The following is a 14684-nucleotide window of genomic DNA, read 5'->3' on the forward strand; positions in this document are numbered from 1 at the left end:
ACCAATGCCTTCTGTTGCTTCATATGTTCTGTCATTTGCTATTACATTTCCCACTGGTTACCAGATCAGACGTTATTGTGATCTTTCTAAATCAGCTACCTTGATGCTTAATGTTGTTTAAAACATAACAGAATGGAAATCTCAGTTTTGGATGTTTTCCATTTTGGATCTGTAATTAAGAAGCTATGGAGAAGTTCATTTGACTGCATTGTATTGTACATGTGTTTTGTTGAGGTACTACCTTTACAGTTCATGTGAGGAAAGTTATTTCCATCTGGTGGGATTGCTTAGGATAACAGGCATTGCCAGACTGGATCAGACCAATGGCCTATCTAGTCCAGTATCTTGTCAATGACAGTGGCCAATACTAGATATTTCAAAGGAGGGTGAAAGAAGATCCATAGTGATCAATTAATTATCTTTAAAAAGACTTTAAAGGTATAAAGACTAGTTTAATAGGACTATATAGAAATTTAGTACAAATGGTCATGAAATATCTCTATTAAAGCATTTACAACAAACTTCATGAAGTGTGATATCACTTTCAGAATAGCTAAGGACAGATTTTGCCACCCTCACTTAAGTCAAGTAGTATCTTACTCCAGTGGTGTAAGGTCAGACTCATTGTGAGTAACAGTGTTAGAGTCTGGGCCTAAATCTGTAAGAAAAAAGGGTGTGAATGTATCATTGTCTGTATTATTGGTTGGCCTTCTCTGTGTTTGAAAAATACTTTCCTACAGAAGATAGAACTTTGAAGAGCAGAAGGGCCTAATCCTGCTCCCATTTAAATCAATGAGACTTTTGCAATTGACTTCAATGGGAGCTGGATTGTGCCCCAGAAGTGACAGATACATTCCCTTATTTGCTTTTGGGTTTTTTTTTGTTTGTTTTGTTTTTTTGCATTACTCCTTGTGTAATATTAAATATAATTAATTTAGATATTTTTCTTCCAGGTGAGGATGATGAAGATTCAAATTTGCTAATCCTCAGTTATCCACAGTACTGTCGATATCGTTCCATGCTAAAGCGTGTTCAAGACAAGCCATCTTCAATACTAACAGACCAGTTCGTTTTAGCCCTTGGTGGCATTGCAGTAATCAGCAAGAACCCCCAAATCCTTTACTGTCGGGATACATTCGATCACCCAACTCTTATAGAAAATGAAAGTGTATGTGATGAGTTTGGTAAGTCATTTTGCAACTACCTTCTTTGTATGACAAGAAAAAGCATTTTTCCCCATTTAAGAGTTTACATGTTTCCAAGTGAAAAATCATAATAGAGTGAATCCTTTAAAGAAGAGCAATGCTATTTACATTTGAAGTGCTAAGTACCAAATGTGCTGCCCCCTTCACTATTTCTGAGCTGGTAATGGGCTTTCCTCTACTTGCAGTCTCCATGTTACAACTTCTATTTATCACACCCAAGGTTGATGTTATTAGGATGGAGTACGTTGCACAATTATTCAGTGTAAATTAAAGGGATACTTTGTTAGGGTTTGAAATGACCTACCTTGACAGTTAACCTATACTGTAGCTTTCCCTTCAGGACTCTAGTTTTATGATTTTTTTTTTAAAGGAATCATTGCTGCAACATGCTAAGTAGTGCAAAATAGAGAAGACTCTCTGAGTGTCCCATTGTAAACAAGCTATCGAATATCTCTTATCACAGTGCTCATAATAATAATAATGCCTACCCATGCTACAGCTCTTTAAGTTTACAGAGTGCTTTATAGACCTTAATCAATCCTCACACCAGCTCTGGAGGTAGTCAACTGTATTATTATCATCTCTGTTTTACAGGGGGAGACCAAGTAACTTGCCCAAGGTTTGTAGTCACACAGTTGCTTTCACTGATCCACTATTGCCATATGAAAGAAACAGAGTTAGTATTAGAACTCAGGAGCGCCTGGTTTCTAACTAGGTGCTCAAACGCCTGGCGCACACTGTTTGTTTCTAACAGGGCATAGAAGAAAGAGCAACCATACACTATGTGTTGGTGCAAACCTAGACTGGCAGTCGTGGTAACTTCAATGGGAGTGTTGCCAAAGCGAAGAGTTTGAGTCTAAAAGTGCTAAATCCTTCCTGTGAGTTGTGCCCTTGATTCAGCAGGAGCAGAAGATGCTCAGCAGTTCCGAGGCAGCACTCAGAACTTTGCAAGTTCAAGCCATAAGGAAGGTCTGTAAGATCTGGCCCATTAAGACTGCCAGATGACTAACACTTTTGTCAGATTAACCAAAGTGCCAGAGGATACACAGCTGAATTTGTGGCAGCGTACATGCTCTGTGTACACACTGAGTAACTTCAGTAATTGGTCCAGGGTTATTTCCAAAACAGTTTATCTGTGATGTGAGAATCAAAGTTTATTAGCCATATCACCAGATGGATGAATACTGCAGCGGATGGCAAAAAGTATTGTTTATAGCATTAAGCATCTATACCTTTGACCACATGAAATTCATAAATCTCTGCAAGATAGCGTCTGTTTCTTTTAGAAAGACAATTTATGTTTATCCATTTAGGTCATAATCATGTTTTTCAGGAAATCTCAGTAGGGAGAAAATTTCCCTCTGTTTTGTTTCCCAGCAACTACCTGCTAGCTGATACTGGTCAAGCCTTCTTCCTTTAAAGTTGACATTGTTACTCTGAAGCTGTAAACCCACCTCTGTGACTGGAATTGGGTGTTTCATATATGCAGTGCAGACCTGCTTTATTATAAGACTAAGGATGCCCACTTGTAGGATCTGATCCTGCAGTCATTAACTCATGGGAGAAATTCTTTCTTCCATGAATGGCAGCACTGAAGTTCGTGATTACATGAGTAAGGGATTGGCCCCTACATGTCATTTACTTTCAGTAAAATGTCATAGAGTTTTATTAAACTATTGACCTGAGATATTAGTTGGTATTGGGGAAAAAATGAATTAAATATCTTGAAAATCTGGTCCAATGGCAGGATAGTGTCATCTTCATTTTTATTTACATTGAGATATCCAGAATAGCATATAAAGTTTGGGTTTAATTGATGATCCTTCTTACATTAGGAAGGTTATTTTAGGAGTTTGATGAGCATGCCATCTTTTTTCTGCACTATATTTTATTCCGGGTCATTCCTTGATGACAGCTTTGTTGAAATAGTTGGACCTATAATGTAAGTATAGCATGGGATATTAGTAATAGGTGAGTCAAAGAGAACTGGAGCAATACAGGAACCACATTTGGCAAACTACAGCTAGTGCCTTTGTTCAGGCTCTGAAAGCTATGCCATTCTCTTGACCTTTGCAAGACAATTATCTGATTATCAAACCAGAGCCAAAGAAATCTTTTCCCCCAAGTTAATTAGGTGTATTTGAAATTCAGTTTAATTTAACCAGCAGGTTTCTTTAAATAACTAAAAGAAAAACTGGCAGTCTTTGTAAATATATTTACAAAACTAATGATGTGGTAAAATTTGCAAGGCCTGCTGTGTTAGGATGTTGCAGACTGGGCTACATATAATTCTGTGGCTGTGTTGTAAAATGTATGGTGTCAGTTAGATTACCTTGGTTGCATGCAGTACACAAAGTACCTTTTTTTTTTTTGCTGGCAGGACAATAAAATGTGCAACACGTTGTTATACAAACTGTTTACACTGATAACATGTAGATTGATGTCACATGTGTAAAGTAATGACTGCTAAATCTAAACAGGCAGGGTGGTACTGTAGATAAATGGATTACTCTAAGGTAAGGCACTGGTATTTATCACTCAGATCTGAGGAGGAGACTAGATTACATAAATGTGAATAACATTCTTAAAAGGTGTTTGTTAAAAAAATCCAGACACATTTAGTTTGATGGTCTTGGATGTTTCTTACACTGGGAAAGATAATGTGAGGAAAAGGGTGCAGAAGGCCAAGGGAAAGGTACAGATGTATATTTCTCCCGTTCCTAAAATATCTACATTAATTACAAAGGAAGTGAAAATCTTTAAGAGGGTATCTTACATTCACAGCTCCTTTTGAGAACACTCTTACCCATTCTGATTTCTGATGTGGGTGCGAGATCTACTTTACTTATTGTGCTACTCAGTAAAATCTTACACTTATTCTGGGAACTGCAGCACCTTGTGATAAATACAGTGTGTAACAAATGAGATACCAAAAACACCTAGACAAAGAACTCCATTCACCATAGCATAGGAGCTGCTGTACATGTTAGACCATTTTAATAGAGAGAAATGTTCTTCCATCAAACTTTCTCCCAGTTTTTATTATGCATTTTTAGCAAGAACATTTTGTTCTGCTAGGTATGACCTTTTTTCTCTTCAGTGAAGCGGGGGGAAAACAGCAACACAGGAGAAAAAAATCTTGCCTCAGTGTTCTTCATGAAAAAAAGAAAGGTGGGAAATTGTTCTGTAAGTGGCAAGGGCAGCTAGACTGTGTCTGTCAATCATCACAGACATGGGTGGAAGAAGATTACCTACACACCATTTTAGACCCGGATCCTGTGAGGAATTCCACATGGGTGGATCCCTACATTCACTTAGAACTTCCTGCAGGATTGCCACCAGGGATTGCCTCAGGTTAATTTAGATAAATTACTGCAATGAATGCCCGCAGGCATTGCAAGCTGAATCTGGGCATAAGCACATCCCGTTCTTCTTCTCCATATCTTTTCCCAAAGACACTATGGGTAAATCTACACTGTTATTAAACACCTGTGGCTGGCAAACTGGGATCAGGCTGCGGGGCTGTAAAATTGTGGTGTAGATGTTAGGGTTGGGCTGGAACTTGGGCTATGGGACCTTCCCCCATTGCCAGGTCCCAAAGTCTGGTCTACAGCCTGAGCCCTGGGAGCCCCCTCCCGTCATGGGGTCCCAGAGCCAAAGCTCCAGCCTGAGCCCAAACATCTACATGGCAGCTTTGCAGCCCGAGCCCCATGAGCCGGGTCAGCTGACTCTGGTGTTTAATTGCAATGTAGATATACCCTACCAAAGCCCTGCTTAGCAAACTGGCTTCACAGTCTGATTGCTGATGCAAGTATAAGGGGCGCAGCTCTGCAGTGGAGAGAATGGACCCACTCATGTCTAGCCCTTAATTTCTCTTAAATTTACCAGGAAAAGATTGCTGTGATAAGGAAGCCTGGAAGTTTCACCCTTACTGGTGGTAAATACTTACTAACTTATCTAACTGGCTTGAAGGATCCCGCTCTCAAAGGCAAACATACTTAAAAATTGTGAGCTTGCATGTGCACAGGAAATAGGAGGTATCAAACTGAGTTCACATCTCTTGATACCCAAAGTGAATGGAAACAGCCGTGGTTAAACAGCATGTCTCCTCCACCCCAAGGAAGATCAGTTAGATACCCTTGCAGACAAGCATCACCCATACAGAAAACGAGCTGCAATAGTGGTTACGAGCAAAAGAATTGAGAAAATTTGAACTTGGGCAAAAAGGCAGGAGCACCATTGTCCACTGTGGGGCAGAAACAAGGGGCATGATCCCTATCTGTGACTACTTTTAGGTCCACTAGGATTATAGATGGCCAATAGAAAGGTTGTTCTGAAAGCAGGCATTCACGCAGCCAATCAGAAGGCAGGCCAGTGTCAGAATCCCTGCTACATCCTCCTTCTTCCCCATCCTTCCATAAGGGGCAAATAGGCCAGGGGAAAAGGATCAAGGGGGATTGGTTCTCCATCTTGATCCCACTGTATTTTCATGTATGCATGATTAGATTCCATACACATATTCACTTCCCTCTAAATGCCCACATCAATTGGTATGTAAAAAAACTCCCTGAAAAGATTACTTATGGGCCATTGACTAATTTCTCTTAAACAGAAAACTATCAGTAAAATACACACTGCATATGATTCATTTTTTTGGTTGCTATTATGGAGTAACTTTTGTAAAGGCCTGTCATTTACTTTTATTGCTAGGCAGATATATATGCTGCCAAAGAAGAGAAAAGAACAAAAAAGTAAGGGCCCCTATTAATTTTCATTATAAATTCCAGTGAACTAGCCATAGGTAAAACTGTCTGTACAGACATCAACAGCCGCTTTTTGGAAAATGGGAGTTGCGGGTCAGTGTGCTGAAATGTGTGGTGCAAATGTGCACCTGGAGTTGCACATGCACTTATTACAATTGTCTGTGCACATTAGGTAAGGATAGGCTTCATTCTCCCAATATGCCAGGTTCACACCTGGAGCTACTGCCGATGCACAGTGATGACAGTGAGAGGAGGATCAGGCCTTGTCTGTGCAGAGGGGTAGATGTCTAATTACCCATTTATGCGTGCTACTGTCATATTTGTATGGGTGGTTGCTGTAGATGTGCACACAATGTGCACATTTGCATGTAAAAGGAGGTCTCTAGCTTCTGGAAACTTTGTCTTCAAATGTCTCTTCTGTTGCTTGTAATGAACGAGATGTCAAATTGGCTTCAGGAACAAGCAGCAAACAGCAAGCAAGAAAATAAGAATGTTTGGGCACAGGCCTTAAAAGTCAGAAGATCAGATGCTTAGATGAGGTAGATCAGTACAGCTCCACGGACCTCACCAGCTGAGAAGCTGGTGCAGAATGTTTCATCTCAACAGTATGGTGGATAATAACATATCATGGCTATTAGATGTTAACAGGGAGACTTTTCTTGGTTTTGTGCGTGTGCTTGCTCTAAATATAAGCAGAGTATGAGAGAAAGCTGGATAACGTTTCTTCCTTATTTTTCAAATATGCTTGGTAAATTTTAAATCATTCTGGATTACTTTTATAGCGCGTTGGGCCCAATATACCATTAAAAAAGCTGTTTCGTCCCTGGGTTACAATAAACACCTGTTCACCGCCCAAAGAAAGTTAAAAGTTTTATTAATGTCTGTAAAGGACATTCTTTTACTAAACAGTTCATACCAAAAAGTGAAAGAGCTGTATCTAGTTATACTATTAATATCAATTTTCCCCCTGAAAAATGAAACTGATTCCTTTTACATAAAAAGATCAATGCACAGAAAAAAACAGCTAATTGGAAAATGACGTGTAAAGTCATTACAGTACCCATTTCCCTCCCTCCTCCTTTAAAAACCAACAGTATATCACTTACATTAGGAAAAATCATCTCCTTAAAAAAATCGCCATCTTTCCCTAAAACAATGTAGAAAGCAGAGTCTCTCACTTCCTAAAAGAAAAGGAGTACTTGTGGCACCTTAGAGACTAACCAATTTATTTGAGCATAAGCTTTTGTGAGCTACAGTGGAAAATTCCACTGAATGCATCCGATGAAGTGAGCTGTAGCTCACAAAAGCTTATGCTCAGATAAATTGGTTAGTCTCTAAGGTGCCACAAGTCCTCCTTTTCTTTTTGCGAATACAGACTAACACGGCTCTTACACTGAAACCTCTCACTTCCTAGGTTAGCAAAGTTAGGATCACTATATAAAGCATTATGGTCACCCTCCTGGGCTTATGCGGTAATAAAAGGATGCCCTCTGGTCTAAAAAATAATGTTATCTAGCTGGTCTTCTTTGGCCAGGTAATTTGTGGCTGAGATGAGAGGGCTCCAGGATTGGGCTGTAGAGCAGAGAGGACTGTGGGGGCTAGCTAATGTTCCATAAAGAATGAGCAGGATGAAAGCAGACTACTGGAGACATTGCAGTGGTGCCATTAGTACTAGTGTAACTGAAATTTTGTCGTTGCTTTCTATATATGTCTCCATGGCCAGAGTTTTGTGACTCCTAGATAAAATCAACTGTTTAGAAAAAACTGGCATATAAAATTACTTTAAAAATATGCACAGTTCCAGTGCAATAAAATACAGAGAACTTTCCTGTTGGTGACACTTCTTTATTCCTGTAACTCAAAAGCAGCTTCCTTTTTAACCCAACCTTAGTATGTAGGTCTCAATTTGGACGAAAACATTTTTTTATAAAGTAAAATACTGACGTTATTGGCATTTGGCTCCTTTACATGCACTGTAACTTATTTCAATAGACGGACTAGAGCTAAGATCTCCTGATGCCGAGGACAGTATTTTAATCTCAGGACTGTCCGTCCTCCGATCATAAAAAACGCTATTCCCTCCTCAGGAAAGGTATCTGGGGGTCTTCTCCCTTCTTTTAGTGGTCCCCATCACTCTGTATTTATTTCTTGCATCTAAATTAATTTTGTTGTTCTCAATATTAATCAGTCATTGCTTTCTATGGATCATGAAGAGATCTTGATGCATGTTATTCTTGGCTCAGTCTGATATAGTCTGTATCAGTGAATAGCAGCTCTCCTGCATGGTCAGCGTTCATTATCCAGAAGATTTGTCTAGGGAAGGATGTTTTACCACACCAACATTTGGACTCCATCAGAAGAGTTCTACCGAAGCTTAATTAGCTGGCATTAAATGTGATCGAAAGCAAGAGTTTTCTCAACATGTCCCAAATTCTGTGCCTTCTGGGGATTGTATCCAGCACCAGAATGTGTTGGTAGATTTGACAAGTTCAGCAGATGGCATCTTCTTTCATGCTTAAGTGCTCCCTGGACTCTTCTATGTTGCATTATTTTTAAAAAAAAGCATTTCAGTGTTCTATTCCTCTCTTTTAAAAAATGTACTTGCCCACCCCCATGGATACCCCTCTGGTAACGTAGCAGGGCGAGTGCCTGCTGTAGGAAGACAAGGTGGGTGAGGTAAAACCTTTCAGGTTTCTCCATGCATCCAGGGAAGGGGAAAATATAATGGTCTTGATTCTGATCTTACACTGGTTTTAGGCTAGTGTAACTTTTACTTACTTGAGTGGAGCTATTCCTGATTTACCACAGTGCCAAGGCTTGATATACACCCCCCTGAAAGTAGAAATAGTCTTTCCATTGACTTTAGACATCAGTGAGATCAGAATCAGGCCCAATATCTTTGCTGTGTAGTCACAGGGGATCTAAGCTGTGGAAAGCCCACACCCAGGAGTCTACCCATCCTATGCACCACACAGCTCCCTGTCAGAAAAGGGCAGCTGATTATATGGCTAGTGGGCTTGAACCCACTGGTCTAAAAAGTGTACATTGTGGGGAATAGTAAGCCATTTCTGCCTGTCTCCTGCTCGTGCCCTGTAATAGTGGGTGTAACCTGGCCTGCTGGGATTGAGGCTTCTGGTCTGTTCCTATGACTTGTATAACAGGAATTAGGGTTCTAGTGTAAACCCAACAGCTCATGTGCTTAAAGATATGCATATGTGCAAATGCTTTGTTGGAGTAGGACCAGAGTGCTCAGCAACATGCCAGATTGAGCCTGCAACCCCCTAAGAAGAAAATTCATTTTGTTTTCAAGGCAAGTAGCGAGAAAAACTTACTCCATGGATTTTGAAAAATATATTCTTTAATGTTCTTTAGAATCTATTTAGTTTTTTCCACCACCATTTTTAATGTGCCCAGGGCATGCTGTCCAGTACTGTATTTTAATATAAGTATGGTACTACGGCGGGAAAGTTGCTAGTATCCCAGTTGTAAGGCTAGAACATTTTAGCATTTATATGTGTTCTTAAAAATATTATACGAGTATATGAAAGCTTTTGTATTAGCATGGATGCTGGGACCTCCTCAGATGCAGCTTTACAGTGGCATCTTCAGCAGTCTGAAAAATATGCAAATATTTTCCATGGCTCTGGGTAGAGTGGTTTAGCTAAATATTATAATTTTTAACTTTCCCAAAACAAAAAACAGGACGTAGCTAGAGGGGTAGTAATGATTAATGCATAACAGAGTTATATCTAATGTGTATGTGTATATATATATATATATTTTCCCCTCATCTCTACAAACATAAGCCTTTAGTTTTAAAGAGAAAATCTGCAAATGTTTTGAATTCTTGGTCAGATCTTTTTTTTTTTTAATTTTGTTAATCCAACTGTAGAGTAAGTTATTAATGATCCCCAGACGTTGTTTATAATGATTGATTTTGCAGTTGTGAAATAATACTTCCAGTTTTTTTAAACAAGTGATATTTCCCAGTATGCTCTGCAGTATTTGAATAAAATATCGGAAGGCAGAGCTGTTTATATGCCCAGCCTAATTGCTTCTGTTAAGTGATTTCCTCATTCTTAACAGTTTTAGCTCTAATTGCTTTTTCCCCCCACATCTAAAAATAAATATTTGCAAGTTTTGCATCATGTCACTCATTGTAAAGGATAAAATATTTGTATACTTGCAGCAATAAACACTGATAATGGATCCTTTTCTGTCTCACAGTGGTGTAAATCTGGAATAACGCCATCCACTTCAGTGGATGTTACACAAGATTTACACCAGATTAACTGAAAGCAGAATCTAGCAGAATCGTTAGCAGTGAGTTGTTAAGTGAAAGAATTTAACATGTTGTAAAGTGAGATAAACTTGGACTAGATGACTTCTCAAGGTCCTTTCCAGCTCTACATTTCTATTATTTTGTGATCCGTATAAACTCAAAAGAAGCAAAATATGTTTCTTTCTTTCCTTTTTTTGCTAAGTATATTTTTCAATAGCAACCATATTTTTGAGCTCTACACATACTCCATAAATTCACTTTTACTAAACAAAACCAGAATCTAAAATTTCCTTGTTAGAGAATATCTACTGTAGTCACTTTTTACAGGAAAATTAATTTTTTCAGGTTTCTATGCTCAACCTCCCCCCCACCCCAGTAAAGCCTGTTGGAGGGGTGAATCCTATGTGAAATCTCATTGGCTTTTTTTTAAGCTCTTCAACCAGTATTCAGAGTACAGTAGGCAGCACTATACATCCTCAACCTCTGCCTCATTCCCTGGGCATCCAGTATCTTGTAAATCTGCATTGAGGTATGCACACTTTATAATATGTGTGCATATATATTTCATACCTGGCATGAAAGCTAGCATAGTCCAGAGCACACTTGTAAACTGTACATTGAATGAGACAGCGCTCTGTAAGAGCCTTGGCCTGTTCAGCGCCCACCGGGCCTCACTGATAGCACACAGTGCGTTGTCAGGCAGGCAGGGCTCCTCATTCAGTGCTTTACAGGAACCATTCCCTCAATCTCTTGTCAGTTTGAAAGGTAAAACTGTGCGGCTTCTGAGATGTGGAGAAGAAGGGCTCCCTCCTATGGACCTTTTAAGGAGGTAGCATCTGAGCTTCCTCCTCCCACCCCCATCTTTCTTTCTTGTGAATAACAAAAAAACAAATAAAAAACCCATCCATGTACGCGCTTAGAAATTCCATTTAAAAATACTATAGTGAAGAAGCATTAAGGTTGCTGTGTTAAGCACTTAAAAATCAAGAAACTCCCAAGTTAAAGTTTCGCATGCAACCTTAACTCTGCCCTCCCTGTGTGTGCATTACAATACAGACCGATAACACGATCACGTGCTGTAACATAACATGATACGTTTTATTTTGCAAAGGTTTTACTGAGAGAGTCTGTGGCTCAGCAGCATAGAAATTTAGGTCTCTGGAGTTCCAGTCCAATGCCTCAACCAGAAAACCATCATTCTTCTCTCTTTTTTTAGGGAATACACGGTAGTGTGATATGGTTTAAAAGTGTTATCTGCTTAGGTTTAGGATAACGATGATGTCAGAAATAGTTCCAGCAAAAAAGATTAGTGGGCAGAGTACTGGTGAGGTGGACAAATGTGTGTGATATATGTAATTTATCACATAAGTATAATGTGTGTACCCATGTATTGATTTCTGTTAATTAAGTGGGTTTAGATACAATTTTTAAAATTACTGATTCCCATATTTGATTTTCAGTGTGTTGCTGCTTTTGTGATTCAGCTAACAAAACCATATTAAGAGCCACGTTTTCAGGGCAGTAAAACAGAGTCTGTGTAAGCTCACGGTGAATGTGAAAACAAAGTCATTTGGATATGTTGACAGTTTTGGAGTCATCTTTTTGATATGTATTCTTTAGAGCATCCTTGTTTAATGTTTCTCCAATTTCAGTCTCTCTCTTGGACCACCATGCATGCCAGAGCTCTTGAGCTTTGTCTTGGAAGAGTTTTCAATCAATCAGAATACCAAATGTACATTGTTACATTCCCTCAGGTGTTCAAGCCTTAAAATCAGTAATTATTGTGAATAGAAGAGAACTTTGCAGCCAGTCTCAGTGCCAACATTCCAAAAGCCAGTACAATGGAAACGAGAAATGGTTTATGTCAGAATATGGTCACATTCTTCTGATTAAACCCACTCAAAAAAAGACAACATTGTAATATTTTCCAATGACTGTTTATCATGAATTACGTCAGCCTTAGTTTAAATTGCTATTATTTCTTCTTAATGCTTCATGGTGCCTGCATAATTTATAGCATTGGCAGCTGTGGGGCTATGAAATAACCTTTCACAATCACCATACAATAGTAAAGAACATGAAGTTTTTGTTGTTAATTATTATGGGACTCCTTTAACTTTTTACAAAGTGACATAAAATATTGTTGAGGTACTTACGGTTAAAGCTACTTTTACATGGATCTATTTTGCTTCTGGCTAGTTTCTTAACTAAAGCAGTCATTTGTGGTTATTATGCCTTGGGAGATATTATGCCAGAACTGGTTTAAAAGAATTATTATGTATCACATGTCATACATTACATGTCAGCACTTGAGGCTCCTTTTCAATAAAAACAAATGTAATTTTAGTTAATGCTGTTTTACGTATAGGCCATTTGTAAACTTACCTAAGTTAATTTGAAGGTACTAAAAAAGCTTTGTTCCTTCTGGAGTGCACTTGAATAATTTTGTTTTGGCTTCAGATGGAAATTCCAAAATATTTGTCATTATTTTAATCAGACTACAGTAATGCATCTAAGAGCAAATAGTTTCCCTAATACCCAGGTGAGTGTACACATTTCAAGGAGTTGGAATTGATACCCATTACTTTAAGTCTTTTTTAGCAGAGGGCTTTCTCGGTTCCCGAATGGTACTGCTAATAGGATCAGCCAAGGCTACTGAGTTGCTTAATGATGATACCTCCGTTTTTTAAGCCTTGTCATTGTATAACTTGGAAAAAGTAGTTTATACAGTCTAGCTAATCCTTGGGTGAAGGGTGGTATAAATTAAACGCTGTAGGCAGGTCCTGAGTTTCCTTAAAGCTACATTTCAAGTATGGAAAATGCAAACTTATACAAAGCCACCTTTGAATTAATATGTCCTTCCCTGTAGTTCCAAATACTATACATATTTTCCAGGGCTTACTTATTTAAAGCAAGAAATGAAGCAGCCAGGGTGTGCCAGCCAGCTTACAAAGAATGAAAACACATGAATGACTCGTGAACATTTTCTGATTTTTCTTACCTGTAATTAGTTAGTTACAGTTAGCCAAAATAATTTGCATGATTTTCCCCACTATCTTTGTTTGAGAACCATAAAAATGATCAAAGCCTCTATTTGTCTCTCATGGGGTAACATTTAACTCCTTGGTGCCAGTGGTTTTGGTGACTCTATTGTTGGCAGTGGATGTCCTGCTGGGGAAAAGATCAGTCTCTGTCCCAACCCAAATGGTCAAGCTGAAGCCACCCGAGCATCGTTTGAAAGAGAGAGAGAGAGAGCATTTCATGTATTGTTACTTAAAATTCAACAAGGAAAATTGACTCTTCTGAAACTTGGATAAATTTACATGTATCCTGATAGATTTTCAAAATTGGACAACATGCTTGAGTGCTCTGGAAATGAGCCTGCAAGGCAGATTTAGAATTCTTTAGTTTTTTTAATCAAAGGCATTTCACAAGCCAGTTGTGAGTGGAAAGGGGAATCTAGCATTACATAAGAAAGTAGCAAATTTTTCTGTTTAATGAGTGAATATTTGGTATTTATAAAGCAGATAAAAGATGGTAAAGCAGGAGACAGACCTGAAGTTTCAGAGATTTTAATAAAGACTGAAGTTAGTAGTGAAAAGGTCAAAGTGCCATTTGCTGAGCCCCTCATTTTGGCATGGTATCAAAGCTTGTAGAACTGACTGTGTGACTGTGATGCGTGTTAATGAACAGTTGTGGCACTTAACTGAGATCATGGGTTTGTCACATGAATATATATAAAAAAGAGATGAGAAAATTTTTTTTTTTCATTTTGCTGTATTGTGGCTGTTGGAAGGACGAAACAATTAAAAGAAACATTTGAATACCACATTGTTAAGTCACATAGCTGGACTGTAAAGAAAACTAGTTTTGAATAATTGAATACTGATGATAGTTAAATATAGTTATTCAAAATTGTTTTTAGCTACAGATGTTACGCCATTTTAGAAACTTAGACTAAATAATGTCAGATCTTGTTTGCTTTTTTAGTATGTTATTCATTTATTGGGAAATTCAAAATGTAAAACAGCTGGGAAAAGAGCTTGGTGTTCACAAAGTAATCTTTAAAATGTGTACATTTCAGACCCACTCTTATATAGCTGTTTAGAAATGCCTGAGATGTATATTATAGTTCATAAAGTTCTGTAAACATAGTCCAACAAGTATATGACAGAGAAATATGAAATAGGAACATGGGGATAATTTTGAAATCAAAATCAATTTATTATAGTCTTTATAAAACAGTAAACTGCTCTCAATTCAAATAATATGTAATCTTCAGTAACATGCATTTAAAATTATCTATACTACATATCAAATATCTGAAGAAAAATGTTCATTCATGTTTAATTCTCTCTGTGATGCTTATGTCAAAATGAAGGAGTTAATTTATCTAAGAGTTTCAATGCATGAGTTAGAGCTGTACAAAACCAA

General features: G+C 38.2%; 1 protein-coding gene across 1 annotated transcript in view; it reads left to right on the forward strand.

The window, feature by feature from the left end:
• The window catches only part of ARID5B (AT-rich interaction domain 5B), a 145566-nt gene that overhangs the window by 62898 nt on the left and 67984 nt on the right, over positions 1-14684 (forward strand). Inside the window, exon 4 of the mRNA XM_084633784.1 lies at positions 954-1184. Coding sequence (XP_084489910.1) covers positions 954-1184 — 231 coding nt within the window. The remainder of the gene's footprint in view (positions 1-953; positions 1185-14684) is intronic.

Source organism: Lepidochelys olivacea, assembly GCF_965140295.1.
Source record: "Lepidochelys olivacea isolate rLepOli2 genome assembly, chromosome: 7".
NCBI lineage: Eukaryota > Metazoa > Chordata > Testudines > Cheloniidae > Lepidochelys > Lepidochelys olivacea.